The sequence below is a fragment of the Aphidius gifuensis genome, linkage group LG4 (assembly GCF_014905175.1).
Source record: "Aphidius gifuensis isolate YNYX2018 linkage group LG4, ASM1490517v1, whole genome shotgun sequence".
NCBI lineage: Eukaryota > Metazoa > Arthropoda > Insecta > Hymenoptera > Braconidae > Aphidius > Aphidius gifuensis.
Window position 1 is genome coordinate 5,094,415 of NC_057791.1, and position 24,009 is coordinate 5,118,423.

Below are 24,009 nucleotides of genomic sequence, written 5' to 3' on the forward strand. Positions count from 1 at the left end.
AGTAACAAGCAAATTGGAAATATAGAGCTATGAAATAAAATACGATTGAGACTTGGATATGCTCATTAGTCAATTTCAGTGATACAGAGTAAATATATACACACAAGAATTGGTTTTAGCATGTATTGGTTGTCGATTTATGTTTTAGTGCAGTATACATATATAGTAATAGAGGCATTGGAAAAGTCTCTCTCATGTGCATGATGGCAATACAATAGCTGGCTTGTTCGCTGTTGCTATATAGCTGTTGATGAGAAAAGTAAAGTGATGGTAGCTGTATATAACAATATTAGAGCTATACTATACTAAATACATTCTCCCTCCTCTACATTATCGATACTTTGGTCTCTCTTTATTCACCTCGTTGTTGTTGTTGTTGTTGTCTATATATTATATAGGAACAACAGCGGGATTGGTCAAAGAGTAACTTGTGATGTTGCTGATGCCACATGACATGTTACTTTATTGTTTTTTTATCCAGTTAATAAATTGGATCAAACATAAAATTTATCAATTTTCAATTTTTTTTTTACTTTGTATTGTTTTTTTTTTTCAGGAATAGTCGGTGTTTAATATTGTTTGTTAATTATTATTTCATGTATATAGAGTTTCTCGTTTTGAGCAGTCACTTTAAATTACTTCAAAATTATCGACTGATTAAAAAAAAAATATATATATCGCAGCTAATTTGTTCAAAAGGAAAGATATAAAGAATTTTTTATTTTATTGAATGCTGTGATCTATTGAATTTTTTTTTAAATAAATAAAGAAAATTATATACAATTTTAAACTTTTTAAATGTCAAAACATGTATACAATTTTTTTTATGTATTACTTGTAAATTGTTAGAAGAATCAACATGTTAATTTAACATTTACATTTTGAATTTTTATTTAATCAGTGATTCATCATCAAAAAAAAAACCCTAGGAAATGTATTATCTGTTAATATTATTTTAAAATTGATTATCATTATAATTATCGTTAGCAATTTTGAATTTGGGTGGTATAACATTGGGTGATGTCAAAAGTACATCCAAAAAAAATCTACCAACCGTAAATGAATGAAAAGTAAAGGAGGGTTGATGTTGCTGCTACTGCATTGAAAGATTTACGAGGTACGGACGTGTGGCTTGTGCAGGGGTTATTCGACGACAACGCAGGGTGAAAACACGTGCAGGGGGTGACTCCCGTCGAGTGATTTTTTTCACGCTTTTTATATATTTTTTCATTTTTTTACTTTCCTGTGTTTTACCACACACATGTACACAAAAAGTTGCGATCTCTACCACACACTATTAGATATCTCTCTAAACAAAAGTTTAAAACATTTAAAAAAAAAAATTGTTTTAAATTATTTTTGTTATTTATATTATGATTTTATACTATTTACTCCTTTATTATAAATGAAAAATAAAATAATATAATAATTACAATGTAGAAATGCAAGATAGACACTCTAGTGGCAATGCATCTCTATATATTTATAATACAAAGCACTGGTGGTTGTGGTTAAACGTGTGCAGGCCAATGCCACATTCTCAACTCATCTATTATTCGAAATATATCTATGTATGGTTCAAACAATTCTCAACCAACTTTCCACTATGGGGGTTAATTTTCAACACAGAGAAAAGCTTACAATCCAAAATAAAAACCTCAAAAATTTACAGGCTCTGTGGCTTTTTTCATTAATTTGTTATTATATGAACTTTATGATACTGTATACATACACATTGTTTATATTTAATTATCCGTTAAGTTATTTATTTATTTTTTTTAATTATAGATTAATTAAATATTTTATATATTCAGCATGACGGATAATTAACATGAAAACCTCAATGTGCTGAATGAAAATCAAAGCATTTAATGATTAAATTTTTTTTTTTTTTTTTTTTTTAACTTTAAAATTCATTATTGAAAATTAACATTAATTGATTTTTATTTTTCAATTTTTGTACGAGGGATTTAACGAATAAAAAATGTAAAAATAATAAGAGTCTTACTGCATGATTTTGATGGTGTAAAATGTTTATATAATTTATAACTGAATTGATTAATTAATTTAAACAAAAAAAGACTAATTAAAAATAAATATTTGCGCTTGTTCGATTCACAAAGCAGCGAATGCTTGAAATTCTCGTTGTTTATCACTTTGAAAAATTGTATCTGCTAAATTACAAAGTAAAAAGGTTGTGTATTTTTATTTTTTAATATTTTATAATTATAAATTTTTATACCTCAAATTTTAAGAATAAAAATTGCATAAAACATGGGATTAGTAAAGATTCAAAGTAAATAGCTTCTTGATAATTACTGTGAATTGACGGAGACCTTAAAAGTCACCAACATTAAATATTTCGTAAGCTGTACGTGATTTTTAATTTTTAACAATTTTAAAATGATTTTAATGTCATTCAAGTTACCTCAAGTTCGACTAATAATTAAATACATCAAGGTAGAACTAATTATCTTATAATGTTTTTAGTAATATTAATCGCATTTCATATTTTAATTAATTATCAAATTTCAAGTGTGAATTTAATTACTACAAAGCCTGATAAAGCTTTCAGAGAAAAAAAAAAAAAAAACAAAAATGATAATTATTTAATTAATGACAATTTTCACTTAAAAAATGTTTTTGTTTTTATATATAAACAAATTGAAAAAATTAAAAAGAAAGAACAATTTACACTGTGATTTGTATTATTATTTTATTTTTTTTTTCTTTGATTTTAAAACGGACAAGAGAATTCAATAAATATTTAATTCGATTGGTAAATTTATCTGAAAAACCTGACGAGCTTTTAACGCGAGTATCGAGTGCTTTTTTTTTTTATTGTCTATCCATACGGTTGAAAAGTAAAAAAAAAAAAAAAAAAAACACGAAAGCATAGAAAGGTCCAGCTTGGTAATTTTTAGCTTGACTAGTATAAATTTGAGTTGACCGGAATGAGCTTTTAGAAGGCGTAAAAGATCCAGCACATATTGCAAGCGTATATATAAATTTGCGAGTGTAATAGAGAAGATGGAGAATCGTAAAGAGGTTACCAATAATCGTATTAACAAGATTGAATGGAAAAACGATTTTATCGAGAGAAAGCTTCTTCAATAAAAGCAATTTTAAATATTAAATTTTATTATTAAATATTCCATAAAGTATGAAAAATAATTATGAAAAAAGAATATATATATATATATATTTAAAAATTATTAAAATGAACAATGAGTTTTGTATCAAGAATGATAAGAGAAAATCAGAGAGTAGTGAATGTGTCTAGGGGTTAAATACACGACATAAACTGCAAAATGTACGGTCTTTATTTATTTCGTTGGCCAAAAACCCTCATCACAAAAACGAAATATGTATAGAAGGGCTGAATGTGCCGCATTGGGACAACGAGGGGTAAGTCTTTTGACAAAAATAAAACCCTCTATAAAAAATAAAATAAGATAAAAAAAAAAAAATGGCATAATGATGATGATAGGCCAAGGGCGTTTTAGATTTAACACTGTTGAATATTGCACAGGTACTTTTATCTGTAGCAATAATATTTTTTTTCCTATTTTAAATTATTATTTTTGATGGCATATGTGTACTGTTTTTTAAATTTATTTTTTTAAGCTTCTATTTTATCGTAATAATAATTAATTCCTCCATTATAAATATATGTGTTTTTTTTTATTAATTTTTTTTGCACAATATTGCTAGCCACAACAAAGAGATTTTATTTTTCATTGTCCAGTGAATACGTTAAAATATATTTTTTTTAATCAAATTTTTTTGTATATTTTCATGTCGTTGAACTTAGTCAACATATTATTCTTTTATTGTCAAAATTTTCTTCAATTTTTTAAAATTTTAAAAACAATTGATATATATATATTTCTCGAGTTTTAGTGATATACTTTTGTCGTCGCAATATATTGACAAAGAGGTAAAATTGGGTCCAAGCTAGAATGTCGCGTCTGGACTTGTCAAGTGGCTTGGTTAAATTGCCTCGGAAGCTTCATTCCCTTCTGCCTGTCAACCTTTTTCCTTCTTTTTACTTTTTTTTGTTTATTTTTTTTCGAATCCTAATCTTCTAGTTTTTTTTTTTTTCAACCATATTATTTTTATTATTATTATTATTATTTATTCATTTTACCAGTAGGTCCCTAGGGCTTTATCCGCATGCACTAACATATGCACACGTTCAAACGCATTGAATATTCAATGAGAATAAGAATCATCAGTTCACTCGTGCAACGATCGAAACAGAATCCAAAAAAAAAAAAAAACACTTACAAAATATTGCCAGGGTAAATAATAAAAAAAATACATGGATAGAATAATTATTTAAATAATTAAAACAATATGAAAAAATGAAAAAAAAAAAAAAATGGAAAGTTTGAATTTGTATATAATATAAACAATGGAGCGACCATGTGATGGTAATAATCCAGCTTGTCTCGAGAGACTACTATACACTGGTCCATGTACTCCCAATGGGCTCAAAAGCCCATCCAACAAAATTCAAAAATAACAAAATATATTCGTGTCAATCATTTTATGGATTATATTAAAATTTTATTTTTTATTAAATTATAATTGTTTGTTTTTTAGGGTCATTTGATTGAGCTTTCATTTTTAATATTTACCTAAACACTTTGGTGAATTAGCATACCACGTGTTTACTTAATAAACTGTCAAAAAATATTTCTAATCTAAAAGTTTGAAGCTTTGTTATTAATTTATACATACATAGATATTTTCAATAGAATAATTTAAAAAATTTCTTTTCACACGTCTGACCAGAGAGAGCTTTTCTAAAAAAAGAGAAAACTTTTCTCTCAAATACCATTTGTCAGTCATAATTTACGTATAGTCTTTTGGTGGTAATATATAAATGCTTTTTAGGATTGACGCTTTGTGATCAAGTCTATTTGATATATTGTAAAAAACATGGAATATATGTAAAGTGAGAATACGACTACTTTGAGGATCACTCATATTAGCATGATTCTAAACTACTATGTACAAACGATGGTAAACGATCTTGAGATGAAAGCGAGCACACATCATATCACTAGCATTATTTTTATTATTTATAATAATAATTTCTAGAATTAATGTAAATTAAACATATTTTTTGAAGGTTAAAACTACTCTTATTTTGAAGAAGCAAGTTATGCAAAAAAAATAAACAAAACAATTTTCAGTGATTTTATGCATATTCGTATATGAATTTCAATGAATTAATATATGGTTCTAAAATTTTAGGATGACTTATTTCACGTCTGACCACTAACATTCATCTAGGAAGAGAAAATATATGCACACGCAAATTATTATTATTATTATCTAAACGATTTTTTTATCTGTCAATAGTAATTTCAGGGATTTTTGTTTTTATATAAAGACTCAAATGACTCGAAAATTTCAAGAATTTCGATTATTTCGAGTTCGATTACAAAAGACAAGAGACAAGGAATTTTATGAGTTGGTATTTTTACGCTTATATATAATAAAAGCTCAACTTTGTAACTTACAAAGTCATAAGTACAGAGCTTTTTTTTTGTTTTAAAATATGAAAGCCTATATTTTTTTTTGAAGATAGTCTTTTTTACAATTAATAAGAAATATGATACTAATAATAGAATGTTATATCTCCATGGATAGAGACCTTTTTTATTTTAATATCCAGGTCATAAGCCTTTTTCCTTTTTTTTTTTCTGGTAAGCTCTTGAATTTATTTTTTGTGTGAAATAAAAAAACGTAAATCCTTCTGTTATTATATTAGCAAAATGAAAAGTGTCAAAAAATGGTGGTTAGGCTTTTTTTGTTAAGTAATGTGATGATATACATATATATATGCTGTTTGTGCACAAGTACACATATATGCTGACCCTACAATATGAGTAGGAGGGAACCAGCTGTGACCACAAGTGTGATAAATGGACAATAGGTGTAGGAAGGTGTATACACTAACCAAAATGTATCATCGCAAAAGCTTTGGTCATCTTCTCCTCTTTTACAATCACCACAAAAACAAGCTGAATATATTGTATCTATACTTGACGATAATTATACATATAGCTATATTGATACAATGCCAATGTGTAAATATGATAACGATCAAACAGATCACCTTGTTAAACGTCAAAGATAATCCAACATGAAAAATTTTATTATTGGATAAAATCTACAGGCTACATGTTCAACCCTTGGCCACAACAATTTTAGCTATATAACCCTTGTGCACTTGATCACAAATTCCAATTACACATAAAATATTCTCGAACTTAACAACCATATGCGTCTATTCATGTGTATATTCGTTTCGTTGAATATTGCGCTTTTTTAAAAAAAAATTATTCTATGTTTTTAATGGTGGAATATAAAATATCTCTCTATTTCTTTGTAAAAATATTTTTAATCATTTTTCTATTAATTGGTGCATGATCAAACAGAGAGCTTTTTTTTGGAAGTTTGATTATATATTGTCTTGTTAATGAAAAGTAAATTGAACAGATTTGTAGTAGTAGTAATGATTTTTTGCTTGAAAAAAACATTCTGTGAAAATTCGTCAAACTGTCATGTGAGTGTTTTAAATAGAAAAGCACTTTGCGGTTTGAGAAAGGTCTTGTCCATTCACCAACTATTCAACTACTCCAGGACAATGACAAGATAACAACAAAAAAAGAAAAAAAAAAAAAATTGAAATGCTTTAAAAAACCCCGATATAAATATATATATACATTAATATTTTTTTAAACAATTTAAAAACTTTTTTATGAATTAATATTCTTTCACCTTTAATTTGTATAAAAAAAAATAAATTGCAAATTAATTTCTTCAAAGAAATTTACACTAAAAAAAATTAATTAAAGGGAAAATAAAAAAAAAAAATTTGTAATTAAAGAATTTCAATAGAACATAGTCTTGAATCAAATGACAATTAAACTTACAATGAAGAGAATTTCATTACTTCTTAAAATTTTCTATTAATAAAGAAAATCTATGGTTTAAAAATAAAAAAAATTAAAGATAATTATATTATTAAAAGTTTATTAAAGCAAATAAAATAATAAGGTTTTTATGTCACTTGAAAATTCTGATTTGTCGAGAATCTAAAATGTGCAGAAATATTTTACGGTACGTTTTGTTTTTGAATATATACTTGAAAAATATTCCACCGACGAGTGTTCAGAAAAAAAAAAACAAAGAGTGAGAATTTTCCAGTATAATTCCTACTTTGCAATTATAAAAAAAAAAAAATAATAGAAAATTAAAATGAATGCGTGTTTTCCATTTGTGTTTATCGAAGCTATCGTGCCACAATTGTATTACGAACCACGTGCTCTGGTAACAAGCATCATAAATAATATCCTAGACTTCAATAAATATCATTCTTTTGTTGTCACTCTGAGTGAATTTTGCCATATAAAAAAAAAACAACAACAAGAGCAATATTCACTCTGCAAACAATTAATCTCGAAATGAGCATTGAAATAAAAATTAAAAAAAAAAAAAGAGATATTAATTTGTCGTAGATAAAAATGAAAAAGAAAATGTTCATTTTTCAAATATTAAAATGCATATTTCAAAGAAAAATAAAGCTCAATGATCTCTGAGTCACGTAGACAAGTATCAATGAACTCTAATTAAATTAAACATTTTATTTTTCAAATATTAACTTGTTTTTTTTTTTTTGTTTCATTTATCCATAATTTTTCAAACTGTTGATATATAAAATACCAATTTATAAATCTACAATATCACCATTATTTAATTATAATAATTTTTAAAATATAAAAAATAATAATAAAAAATTCCCCATATGATAAAATTGAGATTAAAAATAATGCATCCGACAGCCACGTTACTTGATCATGACGTAATGAAAAGAGGGGAACCGCAACACGCCTGCCAGACGCACAACAAAAAATTTAAACTCGCGTAGTAATATTAATATCATAGTATATAAAAGTTTATAATATCAATTTAAATTTATATTTTTAAATAATAAATAAATTTTTTTAAAACTCACCAATACTTGAAGTTGAAATGTCATCCAAATATTGTATATACAGCAAAATAATATAAATTATTTTGAAAATAATAAATCCACACTATTTGGAGTAATTGATATTATTCACAAATGTTATTATTATTTTTAAATTCAAACAATCATCACTATTAAATCACTTGTTTGTTTTTAAATTAAAACACATTTGCAACACGTGTCTTATTTCAAAATACGTATTATTATTATCATTTGATAAGTAATTTTGAATGAATGCCACAAAGTCTCGCGGCAGACTGGTAATGTTATGTTGGCGCGGTTTGTTCTGACCCTTCGCTGACGACAACGACGAGCAACGAGGTGGTGGATGAACTCTCTGCGGCGCACAAAAGTGTGTATATTTGTGCGCGATGGTACTGCTACTGGTGCTGATGCTGATGCTCAATGTTTCGTTGTGATATATGGGTTCATGTGGCCAGCTGATGCTGTTACAATAAACACATCTATTGTGTGACACTATAGATGATGACCACCAACCGGATAATTACGATGATGCACTAATTATTCTGGACCTTACACAAAACTCTTCAAATTGCTGATGATTTAATCTGTAAAAAATTAATTAAAAATTTTCAAATTAGCAATCTTAATTTGTTTAAATTTTATCAATTATTTTGTCAAATTCACGGTTTTTTTTTTTCGTAATTTTCAATTCATTGACGTATAAATTTGTAGAAAAATTTTATCGTGTTTGATAATAATAATATCCATGTAAAATAAATAACAAATTTTAACTATGTTTTTTATTTTTCAAAGTTGTTAAAAATAAGAAAATAAAAGTTGAAAAAAAATATATAAAATAAAAAAATTGACGTGAGTCATAAAAATTTTCAAGTTTTCGATAAAAAAAAATATATATCTCACCTGTTTTTCAAGGGGAAATAAAGAAAAAAGTAAATTATTGTACATAAAAGAATTGAAATAAAAAAAATTGAAAGAAAATCGAGTTGAAAATTTATATAAAAAGATTTTAAAAAAAAAATTCACAACTTTACTTGGGCTCAAAGTTTTTATCTATTCTTATTTATTATCGTTTTTTTTTTTATTTGATAAGTCTATGGTGTTTGAGAGAAACAACAAAATAAAAATGAAAAAAAAATAATAAAAAATTTGAAGAGGACGCAAAGCCTTTTTACGATGCACTTTCGCAACTCGATATACCAACAAGTTTTAACCAAGTGAGTATAACTTGAAAATTTTGAAAGAAAAAAAAAACATAAATATAATAACAAGTTTACATTTTTAAAACAATTAATTTCTGTTATTGATTGTTTGATACAAAAAGCACGCGAAAATTATTATTGTTATATAATAATTAAGTTATCAAAATCAATAAAATAATTTGATTGAAAAATTAATTTTCATCTAATTATTGATAACAAGCAATTATATTCTCGATAAAATGAAAATTCATAATTTTAATACAAAGAGGAAATTGTTTTATTTGTGAATGTATATTTTTAAAAAATTTATTTGACAGAAATGAATAAATAAATTCATTTGAAATTTGAATAATTTTTCATAATTCAACGAAAGTAGGAAAATTGATTTTTATGGTCCAAATAATATATTATTTGTATTTTTTATGAGAGGATAATTATAATAATAATTATTTATCAAGTTCAATAGTTAATTTATTTGATACTCATTCATCTTTCTATTTTTTCATATGAAAGGCATTCAAGAATAAATGATTTATTTCTACCGAATATTTGTTTCACGTGATTATATATACAAACGAGAAATTCATTGTATAATTCAAAAGAATATTTTATTCGAATTCAATAAGCTTTTCTTTTTCTTTGTACGACTGAGGTAAGAATTATTGGCACTAGTATCTTCTATTGAGATTTTGTAAAGGCTCTTGTCATAGACTTTACTCGTAGTTGAATTAAAAAAAAATTGTTTGAAATTCAATAGAAAATTAATAACAATTAAAATGTGTTAATTCAACTTGTAATAAAAATTTTTAATCAAAATTTTTCTCTAATGAGTCAACATTTTTTTAACTGTTGATTTTTGTAATATTTAAATATTAAATTAACATTCCAAAAAAAATAATAGACCTATTTTGACATTCGACAATTTCTAACGTAATTAAACTCAAGTTAAAAAGCTCAATTATTATTGCGAATAAAAAACTTTTATATTTTATTATTAAAAAAAAAAAGTTTATTGATTAATTTGTGTATTGATTAAATAGCTACCTTATTATAATGACCAGACAGGTATTGAAAAATCAAGACAAGAAAAAAAAAATAAGCTATTTCCTCGAGGATTGTCATAATAATTAATGATTATTTTGTTTATTTACTATTCGTAAGAAATATAAAAAGCACAAGATGAAATATTCAGAAGAGAGTTATTAAGACTGTCCTCAGGCAGTATATAGTATATATAATATAATATATTTAGAAAGAAGCTGTAAAAAAATTTCTATAGAAAGTCATTATTAATTGCAGAATTAAGGTTCTTGGTTGCTGATGTAAAAAGAACGACGTTGACTACATAAAAGCATTGCATCGTACATTTTTATTTTTTAAACAAAAAAAAAGTTCAGCTAGATAGTAAAAATGAGATGAATCTCATAGCTTGACGGAAGGTAAAGTAAAGAGAGCAAAAAGTATGTTTAAAAAAAGGCAAAGATAGAAAAAAAAAAAAAAAAAGAAGAATATTTAAAAAAAAGCATGAAATTAAAACGACGCTTAATAAGGGAACGTCGTGCATTGTAACTTCAACCAGGATTGTCTGGATAAAAAAATTCCATTTTTTATTTTTCCTATTTTTTTAGTTACTATTTTTTTTTTTTTTTGTCAACAACGCCCTTTTGTGTTTGTGTAGGTCATAAAAAGGCTCGTACTCTTTGACACACAACTAGACCCCCAGGATAAATTCATAAACACATATTAACAAAGACATACAACAAGATAGCAATAAACACAGAGATGGGCTTTAATAAATTTTACCACTCAGACAACATTATACATAAACATTTTTTTTTAAATATTCAAGCGATTATTTAAGAGATCATCCATATGTAGAATTTATTTGTTGAAAATAAAAGTACTATTTTATATCAAAAAAAATTTTAATATATCTTTTAATGACTATGATCATTTAATCGACAATGAAGTGTTAAATGATTGATTAATTTGATGGATAAATTTCTATCTACATCATTTGAAAAGTGAATTATCAGGATATTAAAAGTCTACGACATTCGTAACTCATATTCAACACATATTTGTATACTCGATTAACACGTCATCAAATTTTTCATACTAAAAAAAATATTAAAATAATAATTTATTGAAAAAATAACAATACTCATTCATTGATATTAATTTATGACAGAAATTTCAAACCATTATTTTTTGGTTATTCAAGGTTCTTGACAAGTACTCAAAAAATTATTTATTGACAAAAAATATTTTATGATTAAAAAAATTTCTTCCTATGTGCAATCAAACTTCTAAAATTTTTATATACTTTTTTAAATGAAGAATTTTATTTTTTCCTGCATTTTGATTCATTCATCGAAACTTTTTTTCTCTATATATTTTAATAAATAATAAAAATAAAAAAAAATTTATACAACTTGGAATTATCAACTGTCGTTTCATCTCCAGTTTTATCGTAATTTATTACTTTTTTCTACTTTATACAGTCGATTTAATTATTTTATTTCAGAATACTTGGCAAAGAAATCAAGAACAAAAATAATAAAAAAAAACAATAATAATATCTACTTGATACATTGAATATTTTCCATTTAATATGATATTTTAAAATTGTTGTTAAAAACTTTAAATCTCAATTTAAAATAACAATACAACAGTCCAGATGTATACAATTTTTAAATCAATCAAAACTTTTCCTTTTTATAAAATTACAATTATAATTATACAACGGAAGCGCAAATAAATTCCCTTTTCTTTTTAATAAAACAATTCCATGATTCATACAATTTTTTTGTAATAAAAATTTTTCAAATATAAAAAAATCCATCTTAAAATAATTGCCAAGACCAATATGAAACTTTTGTGGACCATAAAAAGAAAAGAAAAAAAACAAAAAATTGCAACTTGCTCTGGGGTTGACATTGAAGTGGCAAAAACAAAAGAAAAAAAAAATAAATAATGTGCGAAAAAGACAAAAGAAGCAACCCTATTTTTTGTATCCCCTCAATGATAAAAACTAAATAATAATTAAAAAAATGAAGAAAATGGCTAAATAAAAGCTTTCTGTTAATAATAAAATCGCGTGCATATCACGTGGTGAAAGAACCATTCTTATTTATCGAAATTAAGCGAAAAAAAAAAAAAATTGTTTGTATGTATTTGTAGTGATGTATTTTTGTTTGTCTATTTACTTGTTTGTTTGTTTATTTGTTTGTTTGTTTGTGTACGCATGGATCTGGTTTAACAATTGTTGTATTTGGAAATGTTGAATATCCGCAAGTTGTATTCACCTCTTGTCGTAGTAACAGTACAGTGTACACACATCCGTTATCCTTTCGTGATGAACGGTCCGTCCAACTGGTCTGCTGCTGTCGCAACGATGGATCGTAACGATTTACCCGAATCAACCAACGACAGCCCCCTTGATAAATTAACATGCCAACTCGAATATTCCTCTCTCATTTTATGCCTCATAAAAAATTGAAAAAATAAAAATAAATGCCGAGAGAGGACAGATTGCAAATGATATATATATTTTTGTTTTTTTAAATTTTCTCTATGTAATAATCATTTTTTTTTTTTATTTATGTTTGTCAGGTGTTTGTTGATCGAATGATTAAAATCATTTTTCATTTTTATCACGTGTATTTTTTTTTTTTTTTTAAATGGCACTTTATCTAACAACCACAAACTCCATTTTTTATAATAAAAAAATATAAATCTATTTCAAATATATGGAAAAGTATTATTAAGAAAAATTTGATTAAAAAAAATTATTATGATTTAGTTAAAAGATTAATGTAAAAATGAATAAATAAATTTGGATTATAGTAATGAAAAAAAATGGATAAAAGAACTTTCTTTTTCGTCAGTAATTGTTGTAAAAATTTGAATAATTATTTAATTTTATTATGAAATATTTAATAGATTTTTTTGTAAATATGAAAACCAAGAGAAAGTTTAAAAAATCATCATTGCAGTAGTCAGCAGAATTGTAAATAGACATTAGTGTCGACTGCATACCACAGAAACATCAATTTTTCATATTGATTTATCAGTGTAATTAGAATATATGCATTTGACCAGCACGATTGATGATTTGACCACCGAAAGTATGTATATTTGATAGCAAATATTAAATTTATATATTTATACTAAATGTAAATATACCTTTGAAAAGATAAAATTAACAAAGTGAATATTCAAAAATTACAGAAAAACATTCAATATATGAAATGTTAAATATCAATTTACCCAAAATAAATCAAGTTCAATTAACAACATGTTAAAAGTCAAATAATTTTGGCTAATGAAAGTTATTTTGTGCAGATAATATGTAAAAATATTATTATTTTTGAAATGTATATATCTGTAGTGAAAAAAAAAATCTAATTTAATTTTTGTTTTCGTTATAAATTATGTCACTTGTCTCCTAATGAATATTTGTCATATAATATTTAAATATTTAGTATGATTATTTTACATTAATATTACTTCAACTCATTCAGATTTTTTGCCATAATAAAATGTTAATAGTAAAAAAAGTAGAGCTGTTTATCGTTCGCGTTATTTTTGCTTCGTTAACTAATTATAGATTTCGTAATAATAATTTCTATGATGATTTTGATGGTGAGTTTTTGATGTGTATAATAATATTTTATTACTGTATTTTAGATAAGCTAAAATAAATATATTACAAAATTATATTGTTGTTACTACTTCATGTGTAAATTTAAAACTTTTAATTAAAAAAAAATAAACCATTTCTATTAGTATAATATTTTAAAAGTTACTATTATTTAAATCATATTACATTAACAAAACTAAGTATATAATTTTTATTATTTTATTTTGAGATTTAAACTTTCAATGATTTTTATTTAACAGGTAATATAAATGATAAATATGACTAAACTTGTAGCATTTAAATGTATTTTATATTTAAATTAATCATATTCAAATAATACTATTTTCTCTATTATAAAAAGAACAATTGTCATCCATAATTGTGAGAGAAAGATAGATAGAATATGTGTAAGTTCAAAAAAAAAAAGGGTTATGTTTGAGGCAAATATTTCCTGGCGTAGACCAAGTGCGTAGTTCACATGGTCTATGCTAGATTATATTTGCCCCAAACACCAGAAAACAGATATCGGAAGAAATGAAGTAGTATAGGATATGGCTCAATAAAACCTTTAATTTTGACAACATCATAACTATGAATAGACGATTTTATAAATGTCGATATTGAACTCGAGACCACAAGCACTGTAGGCCGGGCTCTTGACGACTTAACCATATGCTCACTGGACTAACTATTAAAAATAATGAAACTTTATTACTGATTTGAAAGAAAATTCAACTTCAATTCATTATGTCATTGCATTAACTAAAAAACAAAGCATGTATTAAAATATATTTCAATTATTTTTTTAATTATAAGTAATTATCAATAGAAAAAATAAAATATTTTTGTTATAAATTGATTTTTAAAATTAATATTTCTGGTATTTTAGTACAAAGGAAAAAATCATAATTCAAATTAAATATTAATTAAATTTAAAACTGAGATGTTGTATTCTTTTCATAAATAAAAGTCAAAATATAATATTGTGATTTAAAAATTATACTTTGATTATCTTTAGACAATAGTTGAAATTAAAATTTCTTTATATTTTTGATATAATGACTCATGATGTTTTTTAAAACTCAGTATATTATTGTGATGAAATAAAGAGAAAAAAGTAAATATGTACTCTTATTTTGTTAGTACATAAGTATATTGACAAAATGTTTTTTGCTAACTTTATATATACCTCATAGGTTTTCCCGTTAATCTCGCGGCCAACCACTGTTACCAGAAAGTATCTTTGCTCAACACAATATATGTATATATATAATAGAAATATATATATATATATTTATATCAAACCCTTTCATTCTCGTTCATTTCATTCTGTCTCTTTCTTTCTTTTTACCCTTTGAATAGTTGCTAGAGCTATTGCACAAGCCAGAGGCATACACGAAACTACACAGGTGCCATTCTAACTATTTTTTTTTGTTATATTTTTAATCATCTTTTCTGTGTGTCTTAGAAAAAAAAAAAAAAACCACAAAGTCTCTAGATTTAGTATACATATATTTATGTTTTAAATTAGAAAAAAAAAAATTGTGTGAAAATATTTTTATGGTTTTTTACATACGCCAGTCAGATTGACTGGCATCAGTCCAAACACTGATTACCACGACACGTCGATATCATAAAAAAAAAAAACTTTTGACAAATTGTTTTGATAAAACAAACAAAAATTATTAAAAATAAAAAAAAATTACTTGGTAACGCTTGATAGAGCTTGTGGTCCTCACCACCAATGAAAATTGAAAATTTTTCAATAACCCGTTGATGTGGTGGTGCAATCGTTATCAGTTGTAATTTTTTTTTTTTTTTATCAGTCAGGTATTAATACGAAAAAAAAATGACGTATTCAAATAATACTTGATAATTTTTTCACATCAAAACTATATTATTGATCTTTCAAGTTAATAATTAAAGAGGAAATAATTTTTGTTTTTTTAATCTTTTTTCTTACGATTGATTCGAGAGCTTTTTTTTGTCTAGAAAGAATTTATTAAATATATTTACAAAAAATCATGAAAAAATGGATATTTATTTAATCTTTTTTGATATAATAATAATTCAAGATTCATGTGTTGAATAAGTCTGAAGCTTCGCGAGACACAAGGCATCTGTTATTTTATTATCGGATTTTGTGAATAGCTATATGTATAATATGCATTACTGATGCAAGTCTACAAAATATGCATTATAAATTGCAGGATAATATGAGAGAAAAAAAAACTAAGACAATATTATTTACATATTTTAGATAGTGAAAATTGAATGATACTTTTATACAAATCAAATAAGTAAATCAAATTTTATAATAAAATTTCTGTGCTACTATTTCTTTTTTTTTTCCAGAGTGAGATAAACAAATATTAAATGTAATTGATTCGTACAATATATTTGCATGTCCTTGTACCGGATGTAAAAAAGGCGTATGTACAAAAGAAAATTATTTAAAAGTTAAATGAGCGTATTTCGAAATTTTTTTTCTACAATGCTTTACTCGTTTCTATTTTTATATCGTTCGCTTTTAATTATTTTTATCATATAAAAGGTGAAAAAAGAGTATCATAAAATTTTTCGAAATAAACCTTTTCATTTTTCTAGTAAAAAAAACAGCGATTCAGAAAATAGCACGCTCTTTTTACTGTTAGTTAAACGATAATTTAAAACAAACAAAAGAACATTTATTCAATAAAAATAAATTAATTTTTTTTTAATTTTACAAAAATATAATTTCAATGAAAATATAATTTATAAATTTTCCATATTTTTTAATTCAAACATTGAAAGTTGTTTGATTTATAAATTCAAGAAAATCGAATTAAATTTAGGTCAGTGTTTTTTTTTACAAACTGAGACTTTAAACGAATTTCAAACGAAAGAGTCTTTAGAGGCCGTGGCATACACTGAGGAATACTTTATCGTTTTATGAATAATCGATTATTCAGTGATGCTTCGATACTCATCCTGATGTTTAGTCATGCATGTCTTTTCATCCAAATAAACATTTCGACAGCTGATTTGGCTTCCAAAGTCCAATGTCATATTATTTGAATAAATTTGTTAAGAAAATAAACAAAATAAATAAGAAAAAAATGTCAGGATAACAAATAGAAAAAGACCCATCGTTTTGATAAAAAAAAAAAAAAAAACTAATAGATATCTTAAATACTTGAAATTTATTTATTAGTTTAAAAATATATTATTATTAATAATTTTATTTTTATAGGAAAATTCTTCATAGGAAAAATATTTCTTTTTCCTTTTTAAAATTCTTTTGTATAGAAAAAATAAAATATAAAATATTTATTTGACATTTTCATGTTTAAATAGTAAAGATGTTTAAAAAGATATCTTTTTTTATTTATATATTCATTTTTTCTCGGAAAAAATAACAAGCTATCTTGATGGATAAAAAAAACAGCGATGATTGGATTCACCACGTCAAACAAGTAAAAAAAAAAAAAATTACAATCTATTCCAGGAAATTTAAATTATTGATTATAATCATATTAATTTTATTCTATTATTTTTTTTTTTTTAGGAGGAAATAAATAGGTCAATAATGCACACGAATTTTTGAGATAATAAAAAATAAAGTCTAGACTGTGGCTATATTCAAAATATTCCGGTAAAATTATAACTTCTCATTTATTAATTAATAAAATAGCGTTTTTTTTTTTTATTACAAAATGAAAATAAAGGAAAAAAAAAAAACTTAACGGTTATAAACTGATGATTGTAAAAAAATAAAAAAAAGGTAGATTTTATCGATATTTAGTAATTACTAATTATCGATTGGCAGCAAGTGAGATTGTAGTTTCTTATCAAGACCAACATAGTTCAAGACACAGCCACTGTTCAACGAACATCGTATTCTCTAATTAGATTTTCCAACCTACTCTTTAACTAGAAAAGTATTCTAAAAGTCAGCAGTGTGCCTGTTACTCTCTTTTTTTTTATTTTATCACCGTTTTTTATTATCGAAACTTTACAGCCTAATTAATTATCAAAAATTAAATTTTTATTCTATCCACATAATATATTTAATATTATATAGACTTTAATTTATATTTATTTATTTTATAATTATTTTTTTTTTCATTTTGACAATGAAGTTTAAAATGGCATAAACAGGTGAATATTAATTTTTTTTTTCGTTTCCCATTTTCCACTTTTAATATACATAATATATATATCCCATTGTTTTTTTTTGTTTTTTTTAAAATGTTGTTAACGCAAATAAAAAAACTGCGAGTAAAAATTTAATTAGCTTAACTCTGACGCAACTTGTATAATGCGGAATTCATTAAAAAAAAAAAAAATATAGTCATATTAACAAATATTTTCTCAATTCATATGAAATCACAAATAGCATTAAAACCATTCGCCAGTATTTTATGATATTTTGTAATTCTACCCAACTCAAATTAAAAAATATAATAAAACTTTTTTAACAATACAATTGAGTAATTTACAGAGAGAATAATATTATGATAATATATACAAGAGAGATAATTCACGGTACACATGATAGGATAAATATGAAAATATAAATAAAAAAAATAAAAAAGCCAAGTGGTATATAACCCTCTTAAAGAGTATGAAAAATAGCAGACACGAGTGTTCGCGTGTAGCAAACCTTTTTTCGTTATGCAGCACAACATTGTTGCAATATAAAAATATTTTCATATAAAAAAAATACCATCATTGGCAAAAAGAAGAGAAAAAGAATCGTCACGACAACGAAAAAACTCATATATCTCTATTTTTTCATGTAACATTTATTTATTTTTATTTTTTATTATTTAAAATATATGCCATACGAGACTCAACAAATTTCACATCAAACTACCCACTGCTTTTCAAAATAATAAATAAATAAATTTAAAAAAAATATTATTGAAATATAAAACTTGTAGAGAATTAATTTTAATAAAAATAAAAAATATTTACAATGAAAAGCTTGCTTAACAAACTTTTTAATGAGCGATAAGAAGAAAAAAATAACTAAATTTTTATACGAATAATAAAAATAATATTAAATGTAGTAATTAGTACTCGAGAGAAATTTTTATAAATTTCATAATAATTTTAATATGCGTATACTTGAAAAGAATAAAAAAAATAAAACAAAGGTTTAATAATTTTTAATTATTATTTAGAATTTTATATATTTTAAGACTAATTTAATATTATAATATTTTTAAGATGTGTTGATTGGGTGGGCAGTATAAAAACACGTTTGAAATTCATCGTGAATACAGATAGGAGCTATCGCATTATTCACAATTTCCAAGCTCACGAAACATACAGTTAGAGAGTGAGACAACTTATGGGTTGTCTTCGTATACTTCCAAGTATCCTGGAATGTCCTTGGAAATGTGCTGAAAATTCTCTCGTACCACTTGTGCATAAAGCAATTTATCTATATATCATTCCGTCTTCTCCTCTATCAACAAATCCTACACTCCTCTCAATTTTACCACGAAAATACTAGATTTGCACTCTCATCCTCTTGTCTTTTAATATTCTCTTTCACTCCAAGTGTGAGAGAGAGACTTTGAGGATTCAGCAAAACTTGGATAAATTCAGTTAACCATCGAGACCAAGTACAATGTAAGTTTACGAAGTTTCAAGAATTGCCATTACATGTATTTATACATCTAACCTGATGTTAATTGAATCGCATTTATCAATTACAATTATATTTAAAAATTTAACTGTGTTTTTTTTGTGTTTATAAAATTATTGAATATTTTTTTTTTGAATTGTAGATTTTGGAAATAAAATTAAAAATACCACGAATTTATAAATCTTGAAAGATGTAGCGTTGGCATTCACACGTTTGTATTGTGTACGTGACCAATGTGTAGACATTGGCAACACACAGTGGCAACAGCCGTGAACACAAATGCGTGTTTCGAATAAAAGCTTCAAAATATTATAATGTATTTGATATATAAACTTTTCATTCATGTCGCGATGCCGATCGTCCGTGACTAGACAGGATTTTTTTTTTATTTCGAATTGCATGTATTAATATTTTTGAATTATTTATTTTAACTAAATTGTTAATTTTTAATTTTTATATTGTATATAAGAATGGTATGTATTTGTATCTGATTTCAGAATCAAATTTCCAAAGGGTTATTTACTGACCGATTGAGTGACGAGTTGACTCACGAGTCACTAACTGGCAGGATTCACATGGCTATGTTTTCTATAGCCAGAGGCTTAGTTGGCTTATTGTTTTTTTATGTATAAAAAAGATGCAAAAAAGGATTCTCTCGTCGACTCGTTATAAGCGAGATGGCACATATCGTGATGGCAAAATAAAAAAATTATAAATTGATAATTGAATTCTACGTTTACGGACAAACATTTTCTACCGATTTTTTTTGCAACGGGTCACTCGAAATGTCGACTTTTTCGTGAGATAAATTTCGAAAATTCAGTATTAAAAATAACAATACAAATAATCAACAATTATTAATTAAAAATTTTCGAGTTTACAGACATTTTTCATTTGAATTTTTTGTTGTATTTTCAGAAAGCAAATATCCGTAGGCAATATATATATTTATTTGATAAAAATAATTGTCAATAAATTGTCAATTTGTATTAAATTCAAATTTCGTATTTTGTACCACTATGTACCCTGGTAGAAATCCGTCTAGTTTTGTTAGATTGAATCTAGTAACTAGCTATTATTATTAGCTATAAACTGTATACTAGAAAATAGAAATTTATTAGCTATTAAATACCTAATTTAATCTTCGAAATTTTTGTTGCCAAAAAAAATTATATAATTAACAATTAAAAATAAAAATAATAAACTTTCTGGATTAACAATGAAAAAATTATTATTATTTTCTGTTATTGCAAGATTTTCAATTTAATTTTTTTTTATACAACTTAACATCCATGGAGGTTAGAAAATTTTAGTCCTTATTAAGAAAGACTTTTATCAATACACTCAAAAAAACACATAATTTTATAAATAAATTAAATGAATCTCAAAATACAAATCTATATAAAAAATAAAAACAAAATTCATTAATAATTTTTTTTTTTTTTAACTAAGTATTAAACGAAAGATGATATCCTGACTGTATTTTGTTGACGATAAAATTGAAATATTATTAATTAAAAGCATTCTTAATTTATGCACAACTAAAAGAGTGTACAATTAGACATTTTAAGCAATTTTGATAATTTATTAATTTTATTGTCTACGAAATACAGTCACGAGATCATTTTTCGTCTAATAATTAGAAAAAAAAAAAAATTAATGTTTTTTTTTTTAATTTTTATATTCATTTAGTTTATTCAATTTATTTCTTTATTAAATTTATATATAAAAATAACGTTTTTTGTATGAATTGAAAGTATTTTTTGATAACTATGAAAATTTACTATCCTTCACGTTAACGCGCGATGGCTTAGGGGTAATACACTCGCTTTTAGAAATTAAGTTTAGGTAGGTAGCTAGGTAGGCAGGTTCGATCCCAGTACAGACAGTTGTACAAAAAAAAAAAGAAAAAAAAGCATATTATTGTTATTATTATTTTTTTTTCAGTGTCTAGCAAAACTAGCTATATACTAGCTGATTGCCCATTTCTGTGAAGCTTGTAAATGTCTAACTTTGAATATACAAACTATCTAAACTTGAGTTTGAATCTAGTAAAAATAGTTATTTTATAGACATTTATGAGTCGAGATTTCTACCAGGGTATATATATTTTTTATATTATCAACTTGACTATATACTATATTTTAAACACGGAAATGAAATTCAATTCACAATTGACTTTCATAATAAAAGTGAAATCGTTAGTATTTATTTTCTATTTAATTTTATAATAAAAAATTTAATTTTTTTTTACCTCGTAATCGAGACAGCATCACCGATGTAAACACTACTGTTGACCTCAGAGATGCGACGACCTATTAGCTTTTGCTTTCGCTAGCACAATTTCCCGTTCAATATAATGATAATAATAATAATAATATCAACCAACAACAACAACAACAGTATGCAATGAATCTTGTGTCATCATTAAGGTTCTGCTGGATCGCCCTTTCTTGGTTGCATTGATGCCAATTCGTATTGCAATGTCTTTGGTATTTCCAACAAAAATGCTTGATAATCGTGCTTCAAATGTTTTTTTATAACACGTAATGAAAGATCACGTAGTGTATATATTGGTATTGTTATTTTAACATCAACTCTTTCGATTCTTTGTGGCCACTGATTACGTGGTATATTGTGATAACGAACAAACCAAGGCTCTGGCATAAATACGTCCTCACAATTGACCATAAACCTTTAATAAAAATTATTATAATTAATTAATTAATTATTATTAATTTTAAATTAAATATTATATATTACCTATCACGTGTTTCTTCCTCAACAAATATCCAAGGATGTGTTGCAAATGTATTTATATTGTATTCCTCATTTGGCTTTAATGTTTGATAAAGTTTTGCACGGCCATTGTAATCAATCCAGATAACCTCGACTCTGTAGTTTGTTGTATTAATAAAACGTACAAATGATTTGTAGTCTTGATTTAGTGATTTTAATATTGACGGTGATTGTGATACTTCCATTTATGTTGTTATTTTTTCTTAATTTGTTTGTTTTTTTCTTTAGAACAACATGCCACAATTTTTCATTACCTTTAAAATACAAAAAAAAAAAAAAAAAATTGTATTAAATTGATAAACTCAAGGTTTTTATATTTAAGTTTTTATAAGAAAAAAAAAATTCTCCTTCGAGCCGGATTTGAACCAGCGACCTATGGATTTCTCTTGTATATTATACCAACTACAGTCCACCGCTCTACCAACTGAGCTATCGAAGGTTCGGTGATTTCCGACCGGTTCTTTTCATATTAGAGATAAAACGTCAGAATGGCAACGAGTCAGATAAGTTAATCGGTTCAAGCTCGATGAAACTCATTATCATTTTGTTATTAATAACAATTTAATTGATTTTTTAAGTTTACACAAGTTTATAAGCTTCAAAGATAATATTTCAGTACTTTCGAAATAACATAAAAGTGAAAGGAAGAGCATCAAGTAAACGATATTTGTTTTTGTTATTGAAAGGTTATTTTAGTTGACTATTTAATGTTAATAAATTACATATCGTCGGTGTAGAATCAGATAGGCTTAAGTGCTAAATAGTTTTGTTTGTATAATTTTACAATGTACACAATCTGAGCGTTATGATATTGGATTTCTCGATCATGATATCGAATCAAGCCCCGGGGCGTTGCAAAAGAGAATAAAAACATTTTAAAAATATATACACAACAATTACACGGGAGAAAAAAGTATAACATCTCTAGATATTGTGTATACAAAAAAACATATCGAAATTAAGAGATTAAAATATTTAAAATAATTAATAAAAATTGATAAAAAATTGCGCTATCATATCTGTAATTTGGGGGGACAGTTGTGGAGTAAAAAAAAAAGTAAGTGGTGATTGTGTGCGTGTTCTTCTTCTTTTACTTTAAAATCATAATCATAAAACTTGCGATTTTTTCGCAATGCTTTAATAAGAGTATAAAGACTTGCCGTCGAATTTTTTCTTCTATTTTTTTTTACTTCGTTATGTGTGTGTGTATTACACACACACATGTATATATTTCTTTATAAAGATGTAAATGGAAAGATCTTATAAGTGGACATTTGTAAACCCCGAGCATAGGCAAACACAAAAATTTTTCATATTTTTTTTTTTGGGTCTGTGTTAAAAAGCACAGCTTCACGTATATGTATTCAACACTTTCATTACTAAAATTACACTTGAATACAAGGCGACCGTAAATGAAAATGATCGAAGGAAAAAAAAAAAAAGAATTCGAACGAACAAGTAGGTATGTGTATGTATAAAAAAGCCAATTTACAGAGTTCCAGGTGATGCTGGCGAGTTGAGAGGAGAGAACAGAGAATTGCATGAAAAAAAAATGGGAAAAATAAATAAATAAAAGACAAAAAAAAGAATGAAAATATGAAGAGCAAAATGAAAATGTGAATTTAAGCTAAATAGAAAAGCGGATAAGGTATTTCATCATAATATATATTGTGATAGAACAGACAAAAGCCGT

At 25.0% G+C, this 24,009-nt stretch overlaps 2 protein-coding genes and 1 non-coding gene across 3 annotated transcripts in view; all 3 read right to left on the reverse strand.

Annotated features, from left to right (window-relative positions):
• The window catches only part of LOC122854776 (prolyl 4-hydroxylase subunit alpha-1), a 60,186-nt gene extending 37,972 nt beyond the window's left edge, over nt 1-22,214 (reverse strand). Inside the window, exons 1-2 of the mRNA XM_044155734.1 lie at nt 21,772-22,214; nt 8,036-8,619 (exon numbers count right to left, since the gene is read on the reverse strand). Of these exons, the coding sequence (XP_044011669.1) occupies nt 8,036-8,059 (24 nt within the window). The 5' untranslated portion in view covers nt 8,060-8,619; nt 21,772-22,214. The remainder of the gene's footprint in view (nt 1-8,035; nt 8,620-21,771) is intronic.
• On the reverse strand, nt 21,945-22,501 carry LOC122853758 (protein Vhl). Its single transcript, XM_044154176.1, has 2 exons — nt 22,281-22,501; nt 21,945-22,212 (listed from the first exon to the last, which is right to left on the reverse strand). The coding sequence occupies exons 1-2, from the start codon at nt 22,499-22,501 to the stop codon at nt 21,945-21,947; spliced, it is 489 nt and encodes a 162-aa protein (XP_044010111.1).
• Nucleotides 22,502-22,661: 160 nt separating this feature from the next.
• Trnay-gua lies at nt 22,662-22,755 on the reverse strand. Its single transcript has 2 exons — nt 22,719-22,755; nt 22,662-22,697 (listed from the first exon to the last, which is right to left on the reverse strand). It is a non-coding gene; the product is annotated as a tRNA-Tyr (tRNA).
• Between the last annotated feature and the right edge of the window lie 1,254 nt (nt 22,756-24,009).